At 41.0% G+C, this 26,792-nt stretch overlaps 1 protein-coding gene across 2 annotated transcripts; it reads right to left on the bottom strand.

Annotated features, from left to right (window-relative positions):
- Window positions 1-448: 448 nt before the first annotated feature.
- On the bottom strand, window positions 449-26,648 carry zc3h12b (zinc finger CCCH-type containing 12B). Of its 2 annotated transcripts, none has more exons than XM_035434969.1 (6): window positions 25,733-26,648; window positions 8,845-9,629; window positions 8,528-8,667; window positions 5,879-6,113; window positions 5,564-5,670; window positions 449-5,471 (listed from the first exon to the last, which is right to left on the bottom strand). In XM_035434969.1, the coding sequence occupies exons 1-6, from the start codon at window positions 25,931-25,933 to the stop codon at window positions 4,048-4,050; spliced, it is 2,892 nt and encodes a 963-aa protein (XP_035290860.1). In that variant the 5' UTR covers window positions 25,934-26,648; the 3' UTR covers window positions 449-4,047. The 2 variants fall into 2 exon arrangements, with proteins under 2 accessions (XP_035290860.1, XP_035290861.1); XM_035434970.1 differs by lacking the exon at window positions 25,733-26,648 and adding an exon at window positions 12,607-12,735.
- Between the last annotated feature and the right edge of the window lie 144 nt (window positions 26,649-26,792).

Below are 26,792 nucleotides of genomic sequence, written 5' to 3'. Positions count from 1 at the left end.
TCAGTCATACCATCGTGACAAAATACCACAGCAGTAATTCTGAATGGCCAACTTCCTTAAAAAAAAAGTATACTAGCAACTACCAAACTTCAATGGTTCAAAACCTCCATAATATATAATAAAATTCAATTGCATATTTGTACCAGTTTCTGCGTTGAAAAACCGAGTTCTGGTTCTAGTCTCTGATACTCCTGTAAAAACTAAGTGAGCAGCCATTTGACCTGGGATTTGTAGACTATAGTGGCAATACCTGTAATGGACGAGTGTAACCACCAACATACAGCTGGTTCACATTTCTCACTGTCCTTCCCATTCAGTAAATTGAGGTGGTATAGGTGAACCCAGCCAGATTTGGAAGACACGGCTGTCCTGAAAATGTACTCGTACTAACACATGCCATATACATACGGTAGAAGGTCAACATAACACTATTTTGCACACATTGAAATTGCTGTACAAACATCACATTTTGGCTTTATTTCAAGAAAGACACACTTTGTCATTGAGACTTACATTTTGTTTGAGTCAACAGACCCAAAGAGTTGAGGTTTTTTTTTTTTTTTTTTTTTTAGTTTTTTTTTTAGTTTTTTTTTTTTGGTCATTAATATGCTTGGTTTTTGTCATTTAAAATAATTTAAAAAGCAATGTGTTTCATTCAACAAAGAATAAAACAAACTACTGCGAATCATAACAACACAAGACTAAAATAGTCAACTCACTCCTAAAACCCTTAACATAGTATAACCACAACACAAGACGATTCAACACATCTTCTGACGCAAGAGATCTGCACAGATTCACAAATCTGACTTTGAAAGAGCAATTTTCATTGAAATCAGGAAATGTCAAGAACAAAGTCAGTGAAGCTTCATTTGTCACATCTTGTATTACCTGAGAACCGCTATACTGAATGTACAAAAGTACACAAACTTGAAGAAAATAGTTTTTTTTTTTGTTTTTTTTTTCTTTTTCCTGTTGGGAGTGAGCCGGTATATTAATTACACTGATGGGTCAAACTGCAGATAAAAAAATGTATGTGCATTTACTACCAGATAATTGATCAGTCTGCCAGCTTCACTCGGTTAAAGGATCCAAAAATACAATATCTTTAAGGATATGCCCTTAGTAGATAAACAACCGTGTTTACATAAAAGTTTATAACAATTCAAGAGAGCATTTCAATCATATTGGAAAAACGTGCTGAAAATGTGGGTCCTTCCAGTCAGTTGTACAACTGACCAAGACCTTCGGCTACAGTTCATACACCCATTCCAATCTAAAATGTCAACTGGAAAGAAGTCGATCCAGAAAGCTTTCAAATAAATTACACTTAAGGCGAGAATATATGCCAGAGGAAAGTGGCAGATCGCAAGTGAAACACTTTCAATAAATATAATTTTGTTCTCCAGCACGGTGCGGTAACCCAAGCCCAATATGACTGGATGCCCAATCAACTGCCTTTAGAATAACCGGCAGTGGACGAGAGACACCACTGAAAATGTGTGTGTGTGTGTGTGTGTGTGTGTGTATGTGTAAGGGGTTGGGGGGGGGGGGGGGGGGCACTAGGGTAGCAATATAGCCAGAATATGACCAGCTTGGCCAGTACAGCTTGGCCTACCGCACCGGCATCAAAAGGAGATGCGTCTAGCATAGCAACACACTTTAAAAGCACTGTCACTGTACAGCTTCCTTTCAGTTGTAACTTTCATTAAATACACAGGACACAATAATGCTTACAACTATGCACAAGAGATCTGTGCACTTTTCGTGTAGCACAACAAAGAGTCCATGTCTATAAACTACTGTGCCCAGTTAGAAATGGTACATACCCATGGGCTACTCCCAGTGACACACAGTGTCACAAACATTATGGCATTTTTCTTTTAAATAAAATTATTCTATTTTTGATTCTGTACATGTTTTCTCTTTTTTTTTACAATCAAGAAATAGATACAATTTGTATCAACAAACAAAGGTCATTTCTAGACATTTGAGGCTTTGCTGTTTGCTGCATTGAAACAAAATCGAAAATGTTAATGCTTGGACAGGAGACAAACCAGAATACTTCCCAGTTTGATTCCAGAAAGGCAGATTATATAAAGCATGCAGTTTACATCATGTAATCATCCTAAACCAAATGAACATATAGAAAGTTTATGTACTACACAGAAGAAATGTAAGTGATTTTCAAAATAACAAGAACCATCCTGAAGGGGTTGCGGTCACTGTTGAAGATACTGGTTGTTCCATAAAAACCCCAAGGGGTTTGAAAGAATTTCACAGTAAATCAATGACACAAGGAAACAATTGGATAGACTGTGATACAAAGAGTTTTTTTTTGTTTTTTTTTCATTTATCGACATGGAGATTACACTGCTGGTTTTTGATGTGGCAAGTTCCAGTCACTGTTGGAAGCTTTAGTTTCAATAGTATAGGGGCTTAATCAAGTCCAAAACATGAGCAGTCTTGGTAACTACTTGTATATTTTCATCTAGACTTAGGAAAAATCATGAACAATACAAATGAGAAATTATTTCCTGACTCTGCTAATACCATTCACCAACAACATTGAGACTTGAGTTTTACATCCCTGCTCTACAGCATCTCTGGTGAAATTCCAAAATGGTTGTGATTAGCCACTTCACCACTGCTAACTGGCTTCAACAGCAGCTTTGATGGAATGTTCTATGGGTGCCATATTTGAGGGGTGTCCCACAATTGTTACTTATTCATATCACAATCTACCATCTTGTTACATGCGTAACTGATTTACCCATGCTTTTCTGGGCCGGAGAAAGTGGTACGAAACCAAAGAGGGAAATGGCAGCATGCAAACCATTAGCCAAATGCCAGAAACAACCCTGACGGCAGCCTCACATTCTGAGTGTTTCCCATGAAGAAACAGTTAGGCAGTGTGTCACACCTTCTCATGAAGACACAAAAGGCCATAAAAGGCCTTCTCCACTTTCATGAATAAAAAAACTTGAAGTGAACAAGTCTTGGCCCGAGAGCCTTCGGGCAGTTAACATTCAGAGATTTAAATATGTTAATGTACAAAGGGTGGTGCTTGTCCTGCAGCATCAATAAGGAAATAAATGCCTTCTGTGGCATTCTGCTGAGTACATCACCACACCCAAATAACTACACACTATCAACTCATTAAGATTCGAAATCATTCAAAGTGCCATTGTGTGAAGGCTTTTCCTCATGTACCAAATTATGGTCCACGAGAGACTTGAGAAAAGCAACGCACACTTTCACAAGGATTCTCCAAAACTGTACACAGACAAACACACTGTTAAGATAATTAAACACAGTGCGGTCAGATATACACCAAAGGAAATGTCTCAACATTGATGCAACGTCTAGCCTCCAGCCATTATCAGCATCAAAAATAATAATAAAATTTCTGTGTCTATTTGACACAGTTGATTTTTTTGGCATTATTTCAGCAGCTTTGAAAGAACTCTCAAAATACTGATTAATCATGGCTGTGTGTGTGTGTGTGTGTGTGTGCGTGTGCGTGTGTTTGTGTATTCTGCTGTTTGTTTGGCTTAGATCGTGTGCATTTTGCTAAATTCTACCAAAAAAGGCAGTAATGTAAGGAAAATTGTTGAGAAAAAATGTATGTATGTGTATATATATATATATATATATATATATATATATATATATATATATATATATATATATATATATATATATATATATACACACATACATACACGGATAGTGCTTAATATTTAAAAAAGGTGACCTCTTAAATCTTCAACGACATTAAAACGGATAGTGGTCAACATTGCCACAGAGAGGTCATTTATATCTAAGGCCATAAATGTTGATATTCCATGCACTGAGGTATGCTCCTCAAGGTTTCCCTCTGATTGTTTCTAAAATCAGTCACAAAATGTATACAGCATTGCTCATGTGGATACAAATATATACATAATATGTTCTACTTTGTCCATAATCTTTTCTTCCCAAAACAGTGGTTCCTGTCCATAAAATATATCATTATGCTGATGTTTGCCTTCAGAAAGTGAACACTTAGCGGCAGGACCTCAGCTTGGCGACGATAACGGCAGCGAGCTGCTGAGGATCCGTCATGTGCGGGTTCTTCTCCATGACCGAGTGCACCACGTAGGCGGGGAAAATGTTGCAGAGGTTTCGGTAAGTCTGGTACTGGTGCTCCGGGATGACGTGGCGCTCCTGGTGCTCGTTGGGCAGGACTTCCCAGGGGGACCGCCAGATCTGCTCCATCTTCTCCGGCATGCTCCGCACCATCACCCGCTCGCAGCACGGCTGCATCAGGCTGTTGCTCAGGGGGTACGAGTGGTAGCCGTAGGACTCGGTCCCGCAGGGCAGCGGGTCCCAGCTGGCGTGCTGCTCCCTGCACAGGGGCGGCCTCCTCTGCCTCATGGGGTTGCTCTCGTACAGCCGGGAGTCCGAGATGCTGTCCATGCGCGTCATGCCCAGGGAGCGGCCGGGCTGAGAGACGGAGCCCGGGTGGATGTTCTGAGGTAGGGGGTAGTCCCCTGGGCAGCTGGATCTGGCTCCCACCGCCTGGTGCTGGATGTGGGGGGCCAGGTGGGAGATGGACTGCTTGCGGGGGGCCTGCTTGGGCTCCTCGGGGCCGTAGCTCTGGACCCTGGTCAAGGCCTCGTGGTGGAAGCCGTGGCTGAAGGCCTGCAGCCTGCCCTGAGGGGCGGGCTGCTGCCCCTTCGCGGCCTCCTCCATGCTGCTGTCCACGGAGCTGAGGTACAGGTCGCCGTAGGAGGAGAAGGAGTCGCTGTTGGAGTGGCTGAGGCAGGGGTCGGCGCAGGGGCAGGGGTTCCTCTGGTAGACGGCGTGCTCGTGCTCCACGCTGTAGAAGCTGTCGGCGTTGTGCGTGCCGCTCAGGCTCATGTTGGAGAAGTCGCTCAGCATGGAGTAGTAGCCGTGGTCGCCCGCCGAGTCGTACTTGGGGAACTGCTCGCCGTAGCTGACCGAGGTGCCGTGGCTGTTGGTGACCAGGATGGGCGGGTACTGGACGCTGGACATGCTCTCCAGGGAGCTGCGGGCAAACTGCAAGGAGCCGGGCACGGGGCTGCTGGCCGAGCGGGTGTTCAGGGCGCCGGCGGCGTGGCTCTTGGCGGGCTGCATGGTGGGCACGCTGAGGGCCGACACCAGGGAGGGCACGGAGCTGGCCTCGGGCTTGCGGGCGACCGACAGCCTCTCCTCCGGCTCGCAGGCCACCGAGCGGATGCTGGGGTCCGACTGGCGCTTGGGCGCCACGCGCTTGGCTTCCGAGCCGCCCTCCCCCCTCGAGGCGGCGGGCCCCGTGCCGCACTTGACGAGAGCGCCCTCGCTCATCGTTTTCACCGCCGAGAGCTTGGCGAAGGCCCGCAGCTCATCCGCCACCGACCTCTGCAGCTGATTGGCTCGCTCGGGGTGGTAGTACTTGCATTTGTGTCCATAAGTGCATTTTTTTCCTGGGAAAAAATGATTCACATGGTTATCAGAAGGGGGGGGGGGTGGGGAATGAGAGCTGGTTAATGGTTTTGATTTATTTTTATCCACTTACCATATGGACATGGCTGCTTTTTGTGCTCTGGAACAACTGGGTGCTTTCTAAGAAAATTCTCCAAACTCGGGCCATGTCTCCCCAAAGGGTCGTCTGGTGGCATGAACCTGAAATCAAAATGAATGCCATCAACCCATTTCATTCATCAAAGCTGCTTTGCTTACTGGTCACATCTTAATGGTGTTGGAGTATGGTCTTTTAAATAAGCATATACTAATGCAATAAAGTTTCATTATGAATCCAGATTAAATGTCAATCTGCAATACCATTCTTGAGCATGTATGCGTAGTTAAGGCGCAAATTCTCCTCACGCACTTGTCATTCACAAAGGAGTACATTAGGAGACGCTCCTCAATAAATCTCTTCCACTCGGGTTTCTCGTTCTGGAGGTCTCTGTAGTTGTCATTGGAGACTATGATGCCATCCGAGTCACAGGCCAGCTTGACGATGAAGCGGTCGTCATAGCACACCACCCTCCTTCCTTGGACCCGCCGAGAAGGCGTGAAAACCAGAATCTTCTCCTTCTCCAGCTTTCTCAAGATTTCCTGATCTGAGAAAATGTAAAGATTCTGTATTAGAATCAAGATAGCACAGTTGTGTAGAGTGTAAAAAAAAATTTTTTTTAAACGTGGTGTGTTAAAGTTTCAAGCCTTCCCCACACTTTTCAATATGAGTCTTGAAAATTTGTCAGTGTCCTGAATTTGCAGTAGGTCTGGGCGATATACTGCTACAATAATTATCGAAAGCAATAATGGTTGTTGCTATTGTGGTGTATACTGCCTTTATTTTTGTCTCTTTCTCTTTAATTATACTTGCTGTGGTAGTAAACAACCACGCGTCAGAGGCTGCTTGAAATTCTTCTGGAAAAAACCTAATCACTTCTCTACTGGGTGACCATAATGGAATGGAATGGAATGGACTGCATTTATATAGCGCTTTTATCCAAAGCGCTTTACAGTTGATGCCTCGCATTCACCAGAGCAATTAGGGGTCAGGTGTCTTGCTCAGGGACACTTCGACATGCCCAGGGCGGGGGATCGAACCGGCAACCCTCTGACTGCCAGACAAGCGCTCATACCTTTCCTGAGCTATGTCGCCATAAGACTGCCTCGTAGCTTCCATGCGATTGACAAAAACATATCATATAATCGCTGCACAACCTTGGTGCTGATTGGCTGCCTTATCATCCACACCAAATAGTTAACAGTGGTTACATTTTTTTCCTCCAGAAGCATTTCATGCAGGCTCTTTAGTTTGGTAAAACAGTCCAGTTTAATGAACCAGCTCCAAAAAGACATAAATCTGGATGATTTTAAGAGGTTATTGCAGATCTTAAGAAAATATGTTTGTAGTTGTTTTTCTTCTATCGGAGAATGTATAATCTGTGGTGATTTATATATAAACTGACTGCTTGTTGCTTATCTTGGCCAGGGCTCCCTTGAAAAAAAGATGAAAATCTAAATGGGACTCCCCTGGTAAAATAAAGGATAAACAATAAAATAATCTTTGTGGTATATCGCCCAGCCTTAATTTGCATGTCAAACATATCAAATGGCCGTTTGTGTACTTAAGCTCTGCTAAGCAAACCAGAGTACACAAAAAGAGCAGACGGTTTTCCTTCAATCACCATGGAGCAATAGGAATTCCTGTGTCAACTTTCAGACTGAATGAATGACTAACTGCATTTTCTTTTCTAAGATACTATGTAAACTGTAAACAGGCTCCAATATTAAACTAGAACTCGCTGAGAAAAAGAGGGAGATAAACGTGTTTCTTAATTTTAAAAATGACACCTTTGACTACAAAGTATTGCATTTTTTGGACACAATGTGTGCAAAATTATTGTTTAAAGGCATACTATGCAGGATTTTCACAAAATAACTCTCAATCTGCACATATTTGCTGAACCGTGATCCTCTGCCTGTTTTTCTTCTAAAATGTGTTCGGGACATTACTGAGCGTGACGCTCTTTTCTGTGATGGGAGGGGAGGGTGTTGCTACTGAGCCTGTGGGATCGGGTTTAAGTAGAGCGCTTGCGATGCCAGACGTGAAGCACAGCACAGCAAAGCAAAGTGACAAGCCGACAGGGCTTGTTCAAAAACCAGAGTCAACCTTGGAATTGCTTTTCTTAAATGGTAACAGCTGAAGTTGAAGATGAAAGAGCCACGGAGCAGGCCTGTTTCCTGTTGGACCTGTAAGTAACGTTACCTCTAGCTGTCTAGCTAACTGCTTTAGGTAGCCTAGCTAGGTGGCCAAAGTCGGGTACTCGGGGGTGAGTGGACGGGGTTGAATATGGAGGAGAAGACTTCTTTGATTGTTAACACAGGACCACAGCAAGGCTAAAAATGCTGTATAGTATGCCGTTAAGACATATAAGACACTGCACGCAGCACAATCCAGAGACTATAAAATGAGACTCAAAGGTAATTACATTACAACATTATGTTTCACTCAACTTGTCTTTTCAATAAAGCAATAAATCTTAAATGGAGAAAAACCTTGTTTTAATAACAAATTATATGCCATGTGTGTTAATTAAATTTAGCTACCAATAAAAATAATCGAATAATCAAGACCGGCTATTGACAGATAAAAAGGAGGGTAAATTGTATTATGGTTCAAGCCAGATCAGCATTTCTTTCTTAAACAAAAGTATTTACTCTCTATGTGTTAGCATATAGGCTACCAAACTGAACCAGTTGAATTAATGGTCATACCATCACACAGTATTTGAGTTAAAACAGCACAGAAGAAGACAAGCATCAAGCAAAAGTAACATGCTGGGATAAGGATGATTTCTGCACATGATTGTGCAGGCACTAGAGCACTAATCCCTTGCTATGTGTGAATGATGCACGGTGCTTTTATTATTTTTTTTTTTAACTTTTGTCTTGACCCATATGGAAAGGGTACCTGTTACTCCAGGTACAGATCGTACAAGAAATGGAAATAAGGTTTCATTACCTGTAATGGGGGCATCAGGCCTGGACTGCTCTTTCCTCCAGGCTGGAACAAACACTGTGATGTCTTTGTGTCCTTTCTCCAGGAACCAATCCACTGCCAGCTGGATACCACGGCAAGAAAATACCTCTTTGTTTCCATGGCTACAAGACAAAGATGACAAAATAACTTGCAAGCACTTCTTGTGATAAGTTTGCCTACCTAACGATGACTGGGACGGTGCCATCCAGGTCCTGACAGTACAGAACATTTCAGTAACGCATGTGTTAATTGGGTGTTCATCATTATTATTTTAAATCAGGAGACTGTTGAAGGCCTACCTCATCGCCACGTTTGAGCCGTCTATGACGATGGGTCTCAGATTGTCGTAATTTTCCACCGCCTCCTCTTCCAGGGACACTTCGGGGCTGGCGATTTCCTTGCTGCAAGGGCCTCGCGGTACCAGCGTATTGGCGGCTGGGCCGCTGCCGCTCTGAGGCTCCCCCTCGCCTTTGTTGCCGAGTCTTACCAGCTCAGCCAGGATGTCGTTGATCAGGGCGTTGGCTCCCAGCTTGTTCAGAACGGCCCCGATCTGCTCTCCAGGGTAGCCCAGCTTGAGAGCGAAGTCCATCTTGGCCTGGTACTCGCGGCCCCCGCCGGCCTTGCAGGCGGCGGCGGCAGCGGCGGCCCTGCCGTCGTCGGCCCGCGGCTCCTGCAGGGTGCTGCTCTGGGAGAAGCTGGGCCGGTCCAGGCAGGGCGAGCGGCACAGCTGCCGGTGGGGCTTGGCGGAGACGAGCGGCTCGCGCCCGTTCCCGCCGGCCCGCTCCGCCTCCGACTCGGAGCTGCTGCCCTCTTCCGACTCGCCGCTGGCGTCCGGGGCCTCTCGCAGCGCGCCGGCGTCTTCTCTGGAGGAGCCCTTGTCCATTTTCAGCTTCTCCAGCATGGACCAGGCTGTCATCACGTTTCGCTCGCCGCCGGAGATCTCCACCGTGCACTCCCTCACCTCCACCACGGCCTGCGAGTCATATTCGATGGCCGACTTCAGCGCCAGCAGCTGCTTGTGCTGGGCCAACGTTAGCCGCTCCTTCCTTCTGTGCGCTGGCGAAATAAGAGACACAATATAATCCTGAAAAAGAGAGAAAAAAAACATCAAGAAAAATCCATCTTATTGCCTTAGGTGACAGCCCTAATCCTTATTGTAACATGAGGGTTCATTACACACAGGCAGGCTGCCCACCATATCAGCCATAACCTACTTTCAAGAGACTGATCTCAAAGCCTTCGAAGGCATGGCCAAATATGCAAAGTATTTGTTTGTGCAAAACATACACATCACTCTAATACTGGTGAACTGTGAGGTTCCTCACCAGTATTTTTATTCTGACAGTAAAACCAAAACTAATCCAAAGCTCATACTGTGTCTAATATTTGCTGATGATAACTGATACTCTGTCTAATTCATTTTTGAGCAAGACCCACCAAGGGTTTATTCACACATCAGCAGGTTTTCTGGTGTAACCATAAACAGTCCTCATTTAAACAGGGCTGCCCAACCCTGTACCCTGAGATCTACCATTTTGTAAGTTTTTACTCCAACACCAATAAAGCACACCTCATTTAACAGCTAGAGATCTCGTTCAGCTGCTAATTCATAGAATCAGGTGTGCCAAATTAACGTTGAAATGAAAACCTGCAAGATAGTAGATCTCCACGAATAGGGTTAGCAGCCATTCTGGAGTAATGAACCATTTCTCTAAAATGCAAAAAAAAAAAAAAAATTTTTACTTTTGGCAAAACCAATGAAACGATTAGCGAATTCACAATGTGCAATGTGCATAAATGTAAGCATGCCAATAAAAAGATATTGGAACCCTGGTAAATCAAGTAATTGCTTTTACTGTTAAAACCCCCTAAAATTTGAATACAAATCATCTATTTTTAACAGACGCCTCAATGAAAATTTTCAGAACCAATGTGGGGTATTGGGACAGTGGGGGATTATTACATGTAGGATGATATCAAAAGTTTCTAAGCGGGACTTAACAAAATACTTTGAACTTCTCTTTCTTGGTTTCGTGTACAATGTTACATTTAGTACAACCTGCCTTTAGTCTTCAGGACTTCTCTGACATACGCGTCTGTAATTTAACATTGTAATAACCTAAACATAGAGATTAATACAAACTGAAGTTACTCAAAGACAATATCCTAGTCCACTCTTTCAAAGTCTCAAAGTATTTTGCCAAACATATCCCGATGTGGTAAAATTGTAGCTGAATCAAGTGAATATGGAAGTCTGGAGTGGCCCACGACGATTGCTATCTAGACATAAAACCGTTCAGTTGTTTTCTCTCTACCACATACCTGAATGGGTGAAGTGACGGACTGAGGATAGCGCGTGCTACGTTGCACTGTATGAGCGCACTTGATTTTACTGACCAGCGACAGACTTTCAGGTGTAAACCTGGAAGTTGTCTATTGTTGATAAACAACAAGATTCATACCTTAAGTAAGTCCCTGCTAAAAGTAAAATGTAAATGTGCTCATCCACCTCACGGCAACGCGCATATGCTATGCCCAGTCGTCACACACAATCACTGCGCTTTTTTTTTCTTTGGCCAAAAGTCAAACTGTCCCAAATATATAATTAAAAGATAATAACAAAACACCAGGGATTTTGTTGGGAAATTGGTATACCTGACCCAATTATGAACTTTAAATGGTTTAACGTTAACCGTTCTTGACTGAAAGAGTGAATATGATCTAACTGCATAAGTACAAACCCCATCCATCTACTACTACGTACAGGCTCAGTCATGCATCGAAATATCTGAAAGGATGTCAATAGTATCCGGGACAGGTCTGCAGTAAATGCAATAACTCCATCTATAGATTCACATGGTGCTTATCTGTGTATGCAGGGTGAGCAAAGTTTCGGCATAACGCATCACAAAACAGGCAACTTGAAAGTCTACTTTGAGCAGGGACTGAAGTTGTCTGTTACTGATAAACGATGTGCGATTTCTACCAGTGTCAGTCCCTGGCCAAAGCAAAATACATCTTAATGTGATGTAGCATTTGGTAACCCCACTCCGGCATACATAATCACTGTGTATATGTACTGTAGAAATTATCTGATGATCGTGAGAAAACAACTTCCGTTATGTCAAGATCACGAGAGAAATAAGTCGATATCACGAGAAAACACATTTTAAGTCGAGATCACGAGTTAAGTCGTGATCTCAAGATAACGAGAAACAATAGGCTATATACATTGCACTTCCGTAAGAGAAAGCGGGACTGTATACTCCGCATCACGAATCAGAGACAGGGATTTAACACCACTGGTGAAAACTTAATCTACACAAAAATACCGAGGTACCGTAACATTATAACAAATCAGACCTAAAATGCAACGTGGTAGCACTAAATACGAACACACGTGAATAACAGCATCGCTTCAAAGTCAACAGCGTTCCCAAAAATTGAGAATCTAAAAAAATAAATTCTCAAATTAAGTAATCAACAAAAACCCGATCTTTCATAAGCGACAGTTATTCCACAGCTGTGCAGATATCAACTTTCCCTTCGTCTAAATGAGCAACTCAGTGTGAGTGTAACCAACAACTTACTAGACGAAACGTCACTTTGTAGGAATTTAATGAACACCGCAAAAGAAAATCAGAGTCACGATTCAACAAAACCAAACTACCACGGTCCAAACCTTTCTAATGTAGCCTAAGTTTATATACTTCAGAAAACCCAAATATATTAATGATAGAGGCATTTAACTTCTAAACTTAGCCGCATCAATATCCCCAAACAGAATTTTACCGAAACCACAAGAACAACTAAGTTAGTCAACGTTAGCTATCTATTTGGCTAGATACTGTCTTAGCGAATAGACCTATAAAGAAGGGGGAAAGTAGCCTGATATCAGACAGAATTGTCACCTCGTTACACTCCATTTCCATCTGCAGTGGGCAGGATTCAAAGGTCTGGACCCAGGCAAGGGGAAAATGCTAGTTACAGGCCCAACGTCGACAAATGTTACCAAATGTATACTGAACACAAAGTATCTACAAAAATGAAATGTAATTTACCTGAACTCGTTGATGCGATCAACGCAACACACACGTCTCCTTGTGATACCGGCGTGTAATGAATCTTACTAGTGTTTATTCCATCCTGTTACTATTGTAGCCTACGTGTATCGCTGCCTTTCATTCGGCGGGCCCGCCCCTTTCAGAGCATGATGACGAAAGCCCATCGACACGCCCCGGTGACACCTCCTCTGGTCTTAAAAGTAATTCAAGAAATTACTAGCCGAAAATGACGAAAGTTCAGTATTATGTGTTGTTAACATCACACAACACAAAACAAGTGGTGGCCATTATTTTATGTAACTGCACACCAACATGCACTTTTGTCTTCAATTTGGCATGGTGTGAGAAACTCCTCAAGAAAAACCTGCCTGGGATTGTGGTGAAAATCTAGCACAGGGGTAGGCAATTCTTGTCCTGGAGGGCCAGTGTGTATGCAGGCTTTTGTTTCCACCAATTACCCTGGCTAAATGATCTAACTGGCTGAATACACCAACACTGGTTCACTTGTAAATTACACCTCAGTAAAAGGCGTCATATAGGGATACAAGAACAAGCAATACTGAGAAACTTGTCAAGAAATGTAGTTAAAATGTCAAACGGGGTAAATGTTAGGGCTAATCGAGTAATTAAGGCCTGAAGTTGGCATGAAAACCTCAAACAGATTTGACCCTTGTTGCCCACCTCTAATCTAGCCAAATACTTTGACCCCTCATCAATGATGAAGCCTACACAGAGTTAACAACAGTACTAATATCCCACACTGCTTATATATATTTATACAGTGCCAATATCTCAATTGGGGAGCCCTTGCGGGATCAATATTAATCAAACAAATGCAAATATTAAAAAAATAAAACAATAGTGGTAAGAAAAGAAGAAGGAAAACCAAGAATTAGTCACTGTCAAAAACAGCATCCAAAAAACACAACCAAAAATAGGAATCACCCAGCAGTCATGAACACAGTAGTACAAAGACTATAACAACAGATCTTGATTCTACTTGATAGGAGCTTAATGAACAAAGAGCTATCAAGAATCAGTAACTATGCAGGTCAGGATCCCCAGGTAACTGTAAATCAATCATTTTAGAAAACAAAAACATGGGTCCCAAAACTATTTAATAAAACACTATTTTCAAATGATGTCACTCCTCATACAATTCTCCAGATGGGAACCAGCTATACAGGGGCCTACAGGAGGCCAGTAAAAGATACCAGATGGTGATAAAGATGTGATCATCTCAGTGTTTTTTTTTTTCAATATTCAAAAAATGTTGTTTTAATAACACTTTTTTATACACAAAGATTCCAAAATCATTAATGTTGATGTAGTAGTTCTTCGTCTACATCTAGTTTTCAAAGCAACAAACAAAAAAAATATTTAAAAAATTATGACTTTATAGCATATCCTTGTTCTAGGTTTAATGAAAGCAGTGAAAAGCCTTGACCTTTTGCATAGTTGGCACCAAACCTTTAGGGCGTCTCATAACAGAAAAATAAGAAATTTTCTGGAAGCGGCATTCTGTTGACTTTCAAAAATAAGCTTCCATATATGAGACAGCTATTCGAAAACAGCTCATTAATATTTAATTGTTCTTTCTGTGTCAGCAAAAACAAATATTTACCTTTGGACATGAGTGCTTCTTACTTTCTATAACTATTTCCCCCTCTATCTACAGAGACAGAAAATAAGGTATACCCAATCCTGCTTTCAGTTCCCTCTGTGACAGGAAATTACACACAACTGCTCGTGATGGAATTTACCATGTTGGCCTATCCCTTCGAACAAATGCTGCCTTTAAGTTATCAAATGTAATGTAAATGTCTGCATCGAAAATGACCCAAGTTTCTGACCTCATACGTCAGATAAAGAAGAGGGCCCAGATTTTGTGGAAGAATTTTAATTGGTGGTCCTGAGCCTAGTAGAACAGCATTAAGCTGAAGAACATTCCAGAACATAGGGTATATCATTTGATATGTAATAGAGCCATGCAATACAGGGTTACCTGAAATTACCTGGATTACCTGAAATGCACAGAGTATAATCTAAATAAAAGTCAGGGCCTGAGACTAATTCTGTTCCAAAGTCCCGGGAACAATAAAAAAAATATGTCTGGGATCATCAGAAACCAGCCCTGGGACGCCTTCAAGATGACAGGGGAGAATTTTTTTTTTTCAGCCTCGTTTGTCACATTACTCGGACTGAGCCAGTGGAGCACCCACCCCCTCTCCCTGGCCAATCTTTGACACAGGTTGACACTGACAGACAGTGCGCAAGAGGCGCGAAAATAACATGTCAACAAATTTAATTCCCACAGTGCTGGCCATTGCAGTCCTTCCTTGTACAGCAATCATTACTAGCTCAATGTAATATACTACGCTACATGAAGAGAGGAAGTCTGCATGGGCGTCATTTCAAGAAAAACTTTGGGATGGAAAAAAAAATGAGGTAATTAATTCACGGATGTGAAAAAACATCACGTGACAAAACAGTAACTCTAAACATGGTATGAAGCAATATTTGCTGAACACTAGATGTAGGACATTATGTGAGGAATGGCGCATACAGTGCTGAACAACATAAGCTATCAGTAGAACATTGGCTAGTCCACTAATATGTGACTTTGGGCTTGGTTTTTTTCCCCCCTGAAGCCACTTGAAAAAAAATGGGAAGTCAAAGGTTAAAGTTTTTGGCTTGTTTTAGAAAATCTGGCTGTTTGTTTGGAAAGGTAACAAGCAACCTGTTTTTTCTACATTTATGGTTACTATTGTTCAAGATTACCTTAATGGGGCTGAGCCCGCACACTGTGTATTGGAAGGGAACTTATCCCTAAATGACGACCAACGTGCTAAGATGTGCCAAAAAATATCTTTGTTTATTCAAATCATAAGTGCAAAAACATAAAAGTGCTCAAAGTGCCAAAAAGAAAGACAGCAAACGTTTTGGTCAGGAAACCATCATCAGTGCTTGAAGCACTGCATTAAGAAGACTGCTTGTGACTTGTACAAGAGCATGATTGTACATCTCTACTATGATTCTGGTTTTATTTGGTTTATTATTTGACCTTGGACATAAAAGGTTGTTTAGAAATAGAACGACAAATACTTACGACAGAAGCATCCAGATTAGGCTTTTCCGAAGAGGTGAAACCATAGCGATTTAAAATACAAAGGGACATCGTCTATTACAAGAAAGCAGTTAATAATCTTATACATCTTTGAATATCTTGAGTATAGTAGAATATCTAAGAAACATGAAACAGTTCCATTTAGCTCATTGAGTGTTATTTATTTAGGCCAAGCATCACAGTGTTTTGAATGACAGGAATATCGCACGGATGTCACTGCTATTTACATTGGCATCAGCTTCTGATGTTTACCACCTTATAGAGGGATCAGAAATACTGCTGAACGGTGACTTTACAATACTACCAAAATAACTAAATACAATCTAGAGAATCTGAATTACTCTTGTTCTCTAATTAAAAAAAAAAAAACGAAAAATTAATTGATCTTGCAGATTTCACTGCCTAATTGCATTTGCACATGAAACCTCTCATTTCATGGAAATAAATGTCAGATATGGAGCTTTCTACCCCCTGGAGCTCTATATCAAGCTAAAAAGTCATATCATTCAGAGTTGGTCTAACAAAAGGGACTGACCATTTCTGCTCACTGACCCAAAAGAGTCCTTTACCACTGAAAATACCATTCCCAAATGTCAGAGGAAACAGCATTGCCAAATATCCAAATACCCAAATCGTCTAACAATTTGCAATTACAAGTAAATGCTTTGTCATGGTGGCACACGTTATGTCATTCCAAATACAAAGGTACATTTCATTTATTCCAGATGAGTTCAGATGAGAAAAAAAGTTTTGTCTTCTGGTCACAAATTATTATTCAACTGCGCCAAAACACAGATCCTTAACATATCATATAATCTGTTAGGGAATGCATTTAAAATAGCTTCAATCAATATTATTTCAGTACCATGTCTTCCTGAAAATATACACTCAGCAATGTCTTAAAGCCAAAAAACTTCTTGTTAACCCTTTCCTAAAATTAAGTTGGATTTGAAAAATCGGTAATTTTGCCAGAACAGTGCCAACTATTTATTACAAGGCTTATCAGAATACAAGTATTTTATTAGGTAGTCTGTATCTAACATCAGTCAGGATTAAGTCAGTAATCAGTAATATCTGATGTATGCCAGGCTTCCCAAGCCCCAGTGCCATAATGCCATTCATTCATATGTGTAATTGCTTTAAAGCAATGGTATCAAACCCCAGTTCTGGAGGGCAGCAGTGTCTGTTGGTATTTGTAGTTTCCTTTCAAACAACAGCCAATTAAGGCTTTGAGAACAAGGTGCATGAACTCTTTAGCTAATCAACAACAATGAATCACTGGTGCTGAGAATCGGAACCTGAGCCTTAAAGCCAAGTGAGAACCGCTGTACATTTTGTCGCCGCACCTACATGCAAAACGTAAAATATATTCCAGTAGTTGGAATGTCACAATACTGACTGCGACACTACTGTCTGCAGCTGTCAATGCTCGACCTCACCGAGTCCACCCTGTGGGAAGCGATACTTGTGTCACTCTGTGTCAGAGTGAAAGGAAAAGCTCGGCTGAGCAAGCTTAGTTACGGTCAAACGCGTCGTCAGAGGAACAGCACGTCTTGAGTCACTTGTGCCATTGGGTAACATCAGATCGCACTAAAAACAAGATTTTGTCGTATTCTGTGTAGCAAGCACATTAACAAATAATAAAACAGTGGAGATGATATAGGTGCTATAGATACTATGTATCCACAAGCTTGAATTAGGAGGTAAGTTGCATACATTGATGGTGATTTGTGTTTATCATGATTAATGTGGCAAACCCCCGTTTTTATCTGAAATAACTGATAGCACGCTAACACTAACAATGATGCGCAAGCATGGTTTCTGGGGCTGTTATGTTATAGTAGATAGATAATAAAGTAGCTGAGTCAGAGCTGAAAGTTGTTTTGTACTTAGACATGCTTAAAATTTTTGATTTGATTTTATTTTATTTAGCACAAATAAAATACAGATCAGAAACAGAAGAGACCCAAAAACAGTGAAATAGTGCAGGGAGAGGCAAGAAACCCGAGGGGCTTATACATGGCCTCACACTAAATAAAACGACAACTCAACAAAAACATACAAAAATAGATAAAGCATAAATAAATAAGAAATATTGATAAATAAATAAGAAATAAAAATGTTTTTAAAAAGCCAAATAAAAATACACAAATATGGCTGGGGCTTACCGCTCGTTTCTCAATAGGGTTTGTGCACAGGGTAAGGCCTTTGCCTAATTTTTGTGAGGGACGAAACTAAAGCCGACAGAACTAAAATGCTGTTGCTAAGGGAATAAGACTCCACTTCTTCAGTTTTAAAAACACACATATAATGCCTATTCTGAGATGATTAAGATACACAATACTGAAAAATGTTTTACATGCCAGGCCTTCAACTCGCAAATTAATTAAAAAATAAACCAAGCTAATAATAGCAGCTGAATGCAGAGGCCAACATGGGGACACGTTACTCTCACTTAAATTATATCTACTGGGCAGGATGTATGCTTATGAAACAACTGCTTCCCCTTGTCTTGCAGAGAGAAGGATACTACCATCTAGCTTCAAGAGGCTCAGCCCATGACATACGTTGCCTAGCAACGGAGCCTTGTCATCAGCTAACTGCTTTTTAGCAGTCACGACTAACTGGCAAAACACAGCCTATCTTTCTCAGGGCAGCCCTGACAAACACCATCAACACAGGCGGATGGATAAATTGCAGATTTTCACAGCATGTCGTATAACAGGAGTGATGCAGCACATGTAACACCAAACCCACATAAAAGAACAGACTAAATACCAAGCAGATACATCTACCCATGTTCTCAAACTTCATGTGTTTAAGGAGAGATGTTAAATCTAGGGTAAAATCAATGCACTCCAACGGGTCAGGAACTAAAGTGTACCCCATCGTTGGACAACTGGAAGCTCTGTGGTTAAAAAAAGGCTTTCATTGTATCCAGTATGCAGGTGATACTGCATAAAGAATAAATCTTGAACCTCTGTCACGTATAATAATTTCAGTCAACTCCTTTACGATGTGAATAAAACAATCCCTGGGGTTTGGGGCTGAAAACCTAGCATTCATGACTGAAAATCCAAGTATGATTTTCATCTGGGTTATGGTTGAAATAAGCTACTGCATGCCGCACATTTCTCTCATTTTTAGAGTCGACTTGGATCAAACTTGATGTCCAGCTGACCGATGAAATAATGCATCAGAAAGCGTTTAATCACACCTCTGAGAAACATAACCGTTGCTAGGTTACCTATCCTAACGGCACGTAGACAAGGAAAGTGCAGACAGATTCAAGTTTTTGTTCTAAAGACAGAAAACAAAAAGATGGAAGGCATGAAAAATATATAAGCTAAATTTATTAAGAAACATTTACTGCAGGCCCTAGCCCAAGGTTTAGGAACCAAACCCTTGAGCATGCCATCAAATGATATGCAATACAGGAACGAGTAAACTAAACAAACAGGCCTAATCTCTACTCTTACCTAGTTGCAAGCATCTTGGCAAAGCAAGATAAAACATACATTTGAGGAGCAATTTAAGTTAGAGACCATTAGCCTGTACTTACAAATAAGTGGGTTTCTAAGGTCTTCTAGACCTGCATCTTTATATGTGAACACTGAAGAGGTAACAGGCATACATAACTAAGCACCTGGAAGGATATGCATTCATCAAAGGGTTTTATACATGAACCTCTTTGTAAATGGTTTAAGGTTACGTTTCCCAAAAAATATTTCTACCATTTATTCAGGGTTCCCCATTCTTTTCAAGACATTATTTTCCAGGACATTTTATGTGACCATCACCTGTAATCGACTGTGATTATGAGGATAAGGAGACTGCGATTGTGGACCAGGGGGTTGGGGTGAAATTGTGGTTGCAGACATGATCTCTAAAGCTGTTACTTTTAATGCTGTTACGATACCAAAATTTTGACTTTGATACCGATACCAGCCTTGTAACCTCATTATCGATACAAAATATGATACCATGATAAACCACTGATTGCCAAGCATTTCTCATAAAATTAAATGTAAACTTTTCAAAAATATTTCTTTAAAAACATTTGACACGCTAAATCAGAAATAAAGTCGGTTAGTCCCGCCAGGACTTGAGTGACTTTGTTTGGTCTGGCTTCACTGTCACAGTCCACTCGACACGCCATCTCCCTATATTTACCTACATTTAGAATATACAAGTGACCACCACAATGCATTGAGATGTAGGCTAAATATTGGAACCATTTAAATATTTATTGAAGGGCTATATATTGTAAGTGCCGGGGGGGGGGGGGGGGGGGGGGGGGTTATTCTACAGGAATAGTGGTATTTGGAATTGTAATATGTCTTGAAATGCATTTCATTTTTGTCACTCAAAACTCGGGGTGCAATATCAATTAACCTTTCAACTTCATGAATCCTCACAAATGCCAGTTTACAGTATTAAAATTATTTTTACATATTCACTCAAAGAATGCTTACACCATCCTTTTTGTCACTGGTGTTACTTGTACCTTAAACAACATTAATGGCTTTTCTGAATTTTATTTCTCAGTTCAATATAAACAGCGTAAGTTAATTCACGTAATTTCATAACGGATTATTGCATAAATCAGGTATTCGCATAGAAATGCCAAATCCCAAACCATTTCCCATTCATTCCTTTATAAAGAGATCACATTGTAAAGAGCTACTACATTAGCTTTCAGCACAACCTGCAATAAAGGCAATGTGTATAAGACTGTTTAATGAATATTCTCTGAGTGTGAGTGCAAAGAACAAAGAGTATTTGTTTCCACAATTTTAAATAATGTTGATAAAATGTGCACTTGCCTAATAGCCTAATTGAGGACTGTCAATATCTGAGGTTATCGAGTATAAAGTGAATATGAGATTATACTAATTTAACATGTCAACATTGAAGCTCTGCAGATGTACCTTTTTTTTTACTTTTATTTTTAAATTGTAATTTCAAAATACAGGTATTGACAGTGTAGGCACACAGTATGCCACCAGTTAAGCCAAATACTATGACATGCCTACTAGGCTGGATTTGTTACTTTGATGAGACAAACTTTTAAGCATTTTTTGCAAACGGGTGGTGTAATAATGCTATCACCAGGTTTGTCTTTATCATTTGCTTTGTATGGAAAGGAAACCCACTTAGATATTTCACTTTGAGCATCCTGCTTTTCGACAAGTTAGGGACGGTTAGTGTGATCTATTACTGCAATTATATCTAACTAGCTTATGTTCCTCCATGAGGAAGAGCTACGCAACCAGCTTTCAACCCTGTCCTGCCCGTGCTGACAAAGTTTCTGATGGGAATACCATTGTTTCACATGCAGTGTGAGAAGGGGGAGAGATGCCCCACCAACTTCCCTGAAGACCTCATGACAAGCTGATGGACGATCGGATAAATTTATGACATGTCAAGTGAGCAGAGCAAAATCGTGACAGGACTTTCCGAAAGGCGAATCTGACAGAGCCAAAACGGCAAAATGACCAAACATTCATTTTTGATGTTTCAGAACAAGTAGGTCACCTTATGCTCAATGCCAGGCATATCTCTCGACAACATTTTTGCCATGATGTTTTCAATGGTGGGACACATGACCGGTAGGCCTATATTCGACCAATTATTGTTGCACAATGTGAGCAGCAGGTTTTCAGCTTTATGATCTGACTGATTACTGTTATTGTGTGTAAGCACCTAAGTTGTGGGCTTTGAATATACACAATGGGTGAATTAATTGTGCAATATGAGCTGTCGCCATTTTGAAAGCTACAGTCCAGCAAATGCTAAAGGACATTCCACACTAACTTCTTTCAAAAGAATCATCAGTCCCACTTTTTATTGTGGAAAGAGGACATTCCTCTTTCTCCCAGACCACACCCTAACAAATCAGACCCATCTCCGTGTAGAGGAAATAAAACACTAGTTTAAAGCTTAAGAAAGTACTCAAATTTCCAAAAATCATATTATTCATCAGCTCCTGATTTCATTTATTCCCTGAGGCCACTGGTAAATGTAAAACTGGGGGTGTGACTGGGGTAGAAGATAAAGTTATATAAGCAATATCTTCCACATAATTTAAAAATGGTTAGGGTCCTATGCCCTCACAAAAAAAGAGTGATCTGAGTAAACAGCAGGATATATTCCAACTGTTCTAGACACCTCCCTCAGCTACACAGATGGGTGGCCAAGGCACAGCGGTCTCTTTAAACAGGAACACTGAAAACAAATGATGTCAAAGAAATTCTCAGAGCAAAACATATCAGGGTGTTTCATACCAAGACATGAAACAAGAAGACTGCTACCATGCATCACACCGACTGGAACCTGAACCAGATTACTCCTGTTCAAGAAAAACAGGATTTTCAGTTAGGAGTACAATTACAAAACCAAGCGATGACTTGACTGGGCTGTCGCCTTTCTCCATATAATACGCTCTTGCAAAAAAACACCGGGTTCAAAAAATCTCAAGAAAAATGGAAAGCAAAAATCTATTTTGAAGCATTATAAAAAAACAGACAAATTATTGAATTACAGACTATTTTGTCCTATAGCGTTAGCTGTAGGCTACTTAATTGAATATATTTGTGTTGTGGCAAATGTTTGAGATGATGTATTAAACCTCTATATACTATGAATTTCCCTTAACAGAACAGTATTTTTAATCATCAACATCCACCACTGATTAATTTACAAGAACAATGGACAACATAAATCAGCCAAAAGATATTAAAAAAAGAAGAAAATATTCATACAATTGTAACAGTGATATAATCCTTGGCCATGTATTTAGCTAACTAAATGAATTATTGTGTCAGATAATGTCTAGAATTAATTGTTTTAGTGATTGCATCAAATGCACTGTAATTAAAATAAGTCTGCCAAATACCAACACTTGAGTTTATAGGTTACTGTCCCTAGTCGGCTAGCTAACAATATGAATTTGCTAGCTCAAATGTTTGGCAAGAAATCTTACAAAAACACACTGGTCTAACGCATTTTTATTGTGATACAAAATACCATCTGAAAATATAAGATATGAAGAAATTATAGGCTAATATAAATTTAAACTGAATAAGCGAACTATTGTGATGATGGAAAGAAATGTCTTCCATCACTGTGACAGACAAGCAATACAATGAATTTACAGATTATTCAGGCCAAAAAGCTGTGAGTAATTCGGCAATTGGGTTTCCCCATTGTTTTCATGTAATCTTAACATGTTTCTAATTCCTTCTCAATGCATTTTAGGTGCGGATCTGAAAACAGTGAGTGCAGAGTCATGCATTCCATTTGCCGCCGCCCTGCGGAACGGCTCATGTGGCCAGAGACCAAACAAAATGTGGGAGTGCGCAGTATCTGCAGGAAGCTCGCCACTTCATTTGAAACTATGGGCAGGAATTTCCTGGTGCGATGAAAGCACAGAGGACCAAGAGAAAATGCCCCCTGCTCTCCTCCTCCACCATACAGGCAGGACCCCAGGAAGGCCGCTTAGCTGTCGAGCACATGCAAAGGCTTGTGCAGCCTGTCTCATAGCAACAAGTAGAGTACGTTCCTCAGCCCTGTCGCTCCCGAGCACCGGAACAGATTACCCAGGACTGACCCTTCGGAAGCCACCGGCATGGATCAGATCTCACAAAGCACCTATACAAATCTGAACCTGCAATAAATGTGAAAACCTCAAATCACCTACAGTACTGCTTCCAATAATAAACTGCAACAGTAGCTTATACTGTGTTGTGATGAGAAAAAAGAAAGCATCACCATTACATAATTGTCTGGGATTTGCGGTTATCATTTGAACAGGAGTACACGACAGTATTGATCCTGGATGACATAAGTTCACTGGTAACGTAGCTACACTGCGGAAACATGGCACATGACTAAGGAGGGAAAATGGACAAATGCTGATATATCCATGGAAAGCACTGTATATCCTGTCTGCAACATTCAGGCAATCACAGCATTAATAACAAGCAACATTCCCAGTTTTAAAGTGTGTTCTTTCCCTGAAGTATTATGCATTTTGACTGAAGGTTGTGGGCTTCACCATGTCAGAATCTGCATATGTATATACTAATAGTTTAGCTTTACAATTTTCTTGATGTACATCCAAGGATATACATGGGAAAGAGCATGAGAATGAAAAAAAATCATATATAATCATGGGGCTGTTTTTCATGGTTTGGGGAAGGCCCCTTAGTTCCAGTGAAGGCAAATCTTAATGCTACAGCATAAAATGACATTCTAGACGATTACGTGCTTCCCAAACAGTTTGGGGAAGGTTCTTTTCTGTTTCAGCATGACAATGCCCCCGGGCACACAGCGAGTTCCATATAGAAATGGTTTTGTCAAGAATGGTGTGAAATAATTTGACTGGCCTGCACAGAGCCCTGACCTCAACCCCATCCAACACCACTGGGATCAGTTGGAAAACCAAACTGCGAGCCAGACCTAATTGCCCAATCAGTGCCCAACCTCACTTATGCTCTTCTGGCTGAATGGAAGCAAATCCCAGCAGCAATGATCCAACATCTAGTATAAAGCCTTCCCAGAAGAGTGGAGGTTGTTATAGCAGCAAAGGGTGGATCAAGTCCATATTAATTGCCATAATTGTGTATGGGATGGTGGGTGTCAGGTGTCCACATACTTTTGTTGTGTATATATATATTCTCAGCTCTTATTATGGGGTATTTTTTATCCAATTTGGTTACACTCTGCAGAAATTACAGTACTTTTTATACATAGCCCTCATTTCAGGGCACCATAATGTTTGGGACATATTAATGCTATAAAAATGAAAGTAGTCATGTTTAGTACTTTGTCGGATATCCTTTGTATGCAATGTCAATGACTGCTTGAAGTCTGTGACCCACAGACATCACCAGATGCTGAGTATGAGTATCTTCTCTGGCGATGCCCTGCCAGGCCTGTATTGCAGCCATCTTCAGCAATTGCTACTTTCGGGGCTAGTTGCCTTAAGTTTTCTCTTCAGCATATGGAACACAAGTTCAATTGTATTCAGAATGTGAATGTTGGCCAGTCAAGAATTTTCCTGTTTTTGGCTTTGAACAACAAGTTTGTTGCTTTAGCAGTACTATGTTTGGGATCACTGAAGAGTGTTACGGTACCCAGTGAACTGAATTTTTTGTTAGCTAGCTAACGTAAATTTATTTTGCCCGGTGAAATTAAAAAAACACCCTTTCGCACAGTACAAGTAATCTTATTTAGCTTGTAACTTGTGACTGCAATTTCTGTGAAATATCGAGTGCAGTTCTGCAACCATGTGTTTCCATGGTATGTGTAGAGAAAGCTGGGTACAAACACATTTTTATATTCACACACATTGGCTGGCAATACGGTATGTATTGCTAAGTTAAGAACGCTGCAAATAACATATTTTACGTCTAGAATGTGTGACGTTATATGTTGATTTCTTCCATTTCATAAGAACGAATTCTTGGAAAGTCGGGAGAGATAATTCAATTCAATATAACTAGCCATGTAGCCAAGGATACAAGCTCATAATCATTCCACTGTCTAATTAAGAACTAGTTGTAACAGTGTGGCTAGAACAATGTCTATTCCAGCAACATTAAATGACACGTATAGCTTATGTTCAAATGCTAAAATGTACTTATTTTCAACAATACGCTGCCAAAAAACAAAGCATGCCAACTTTGAATCGTCAATGCTGCTGACAAGCTAGCTAGCTAACGTTAACGTTAGCTACACTGAACGCTGGAACGAAAATAGCGGATTACCTATAACTGTTGTGTTGGCTAGCCCGTGTGATGATCATGAATGAAGACTGGTTCTTACCGAACAACACTTAGCTAGCTTTTCTAGTAGCAAACGCAGGCATGTCCCCTCGTCTGAAAATGTTAAGTTATATGGCTAGAAAGCTTATTTAGCTATCAAGCTAGCTAACAGATCTGTTTCCATCAGAACACAAACAGAACATCATTCAACAGAGATTATTCTTACTTTTGCCTTTGTGCAGTCACCTCCTTCACCCTCCTCGATGTTCACTCTTATGCTGCAGCGGCTGTCACCAACATTGGCACTGCCGCAGTTTGACTCACCGGAGCCATGGCTGACCCTTACCCGGAAAACACGCTCGATATACGGGATGGAGCGCTGCAGCAAGGGGCCTGCACTCGCGGGCGCTACCAGCTCCAAAACCATTTATTATAATAAATTAGCGACTGACGCCCACAATATCGACTCTTACAAAGTAACGGTTGCCGTTTATTTTTTGTTGAAAGGGTCACATACTTATAAAAATATGTTAACCGGGCACCACGGCAAAAGCAACCCTCCTGCATCCCTTTCCTCCATCATCCTGGCTGCCTCCCACTCTGCTCCCACAGTCTGTATCTTAGCAACAGGTCTGCCGCCCCCTGTCGCCAGTTCAAAATCATATCCATGCGAACAAGAACTTCGTGTCCTCTTGAATCTACCCGGCTGCAAACATATAGACTAATACAGCTAACTAGTTGGCCATCACACACATGAACTTGCCAACTAGGCTATTCAAAGACAATTGTAATGTACTATCCCTAGATATAATTTCAGGCTATATAATAACGCACACGTGATTATTAGCAACGTCAATTAGGCACTGCTATCCATCCTTGCGATACAAATAAAAGTTGATGGTCAGTAAACCATTAGCAAGCTAGCTATCGTTTTGACTGAACGAAACACGTAGACTATAGCGAGATGGCGAAACACTTGGATTGCCCTAGTATTGTAAACGCTGGCAATGTCCAGCTGTCGCAAAACGTTTACATTCGGCAGAGCCAGTAGTTAAAATGCATGCAGTTTGACAGTGCAAGAAGTACTCTGACACAGACCAGTCGCGGTTTCCATACACCCTCTAGTGTTCTTCTGTTATTACACTTTCTCCACGTGCAATTCTCTACTCGGTAACTCACCGAGTTTAGACGGTTGGTTTCTTCTGATTGGCTAAGTCATTTCAGGATGTGTCGATAGTGAAACTGGTGGTAGATGGGAAATGTAGTTTTATTAGCATGACGTTCTT

The sequence above is a fragment of the Anguilla anguilla genome, chromosome 9 (genome assembly GCF_013347855.1).
Source record: "Anguilla anguilla isolate fAngAng1 chromosome 9, fAngAng1.pri, whole genome shotgun sequence".
Classification (NCBI taxonomy): Eukaryota; Metazoa; Chordata; class Actinopteri; order Anguilliformes; family Anguillidae; genus Anguilla; species Anguilla anguilla.
The sequence above is the reverse complement of the archived record's forward strand: the minus strand, read 5'-3'. Positions and strand labels throughout refer to the sequence as shown.

Coding starts and splice junctions, on each gene's coding strand:
- zc3h12b (XM_035434969.1), bottom strand. CDS start 25,933: ATGGTTTTGGAGCTGGTAGCGCCCGCGAGTGCAGGCCCCTTGCTGCAG. Junction 6,114..8,527: donor GCCTGATGCCCCCATTACAG/GTAATGAAACCT, acceptor ACATTTTCTCAG/ATCAGGAAATCTTGAGAAAG. Junction 5,472..5,563: donor AAAGCAGCCATGTCCATATG/GTAAGTGGATAA, acceptor ATTTTTTCCCAG/GAAAAAAATGCACTTATGGA.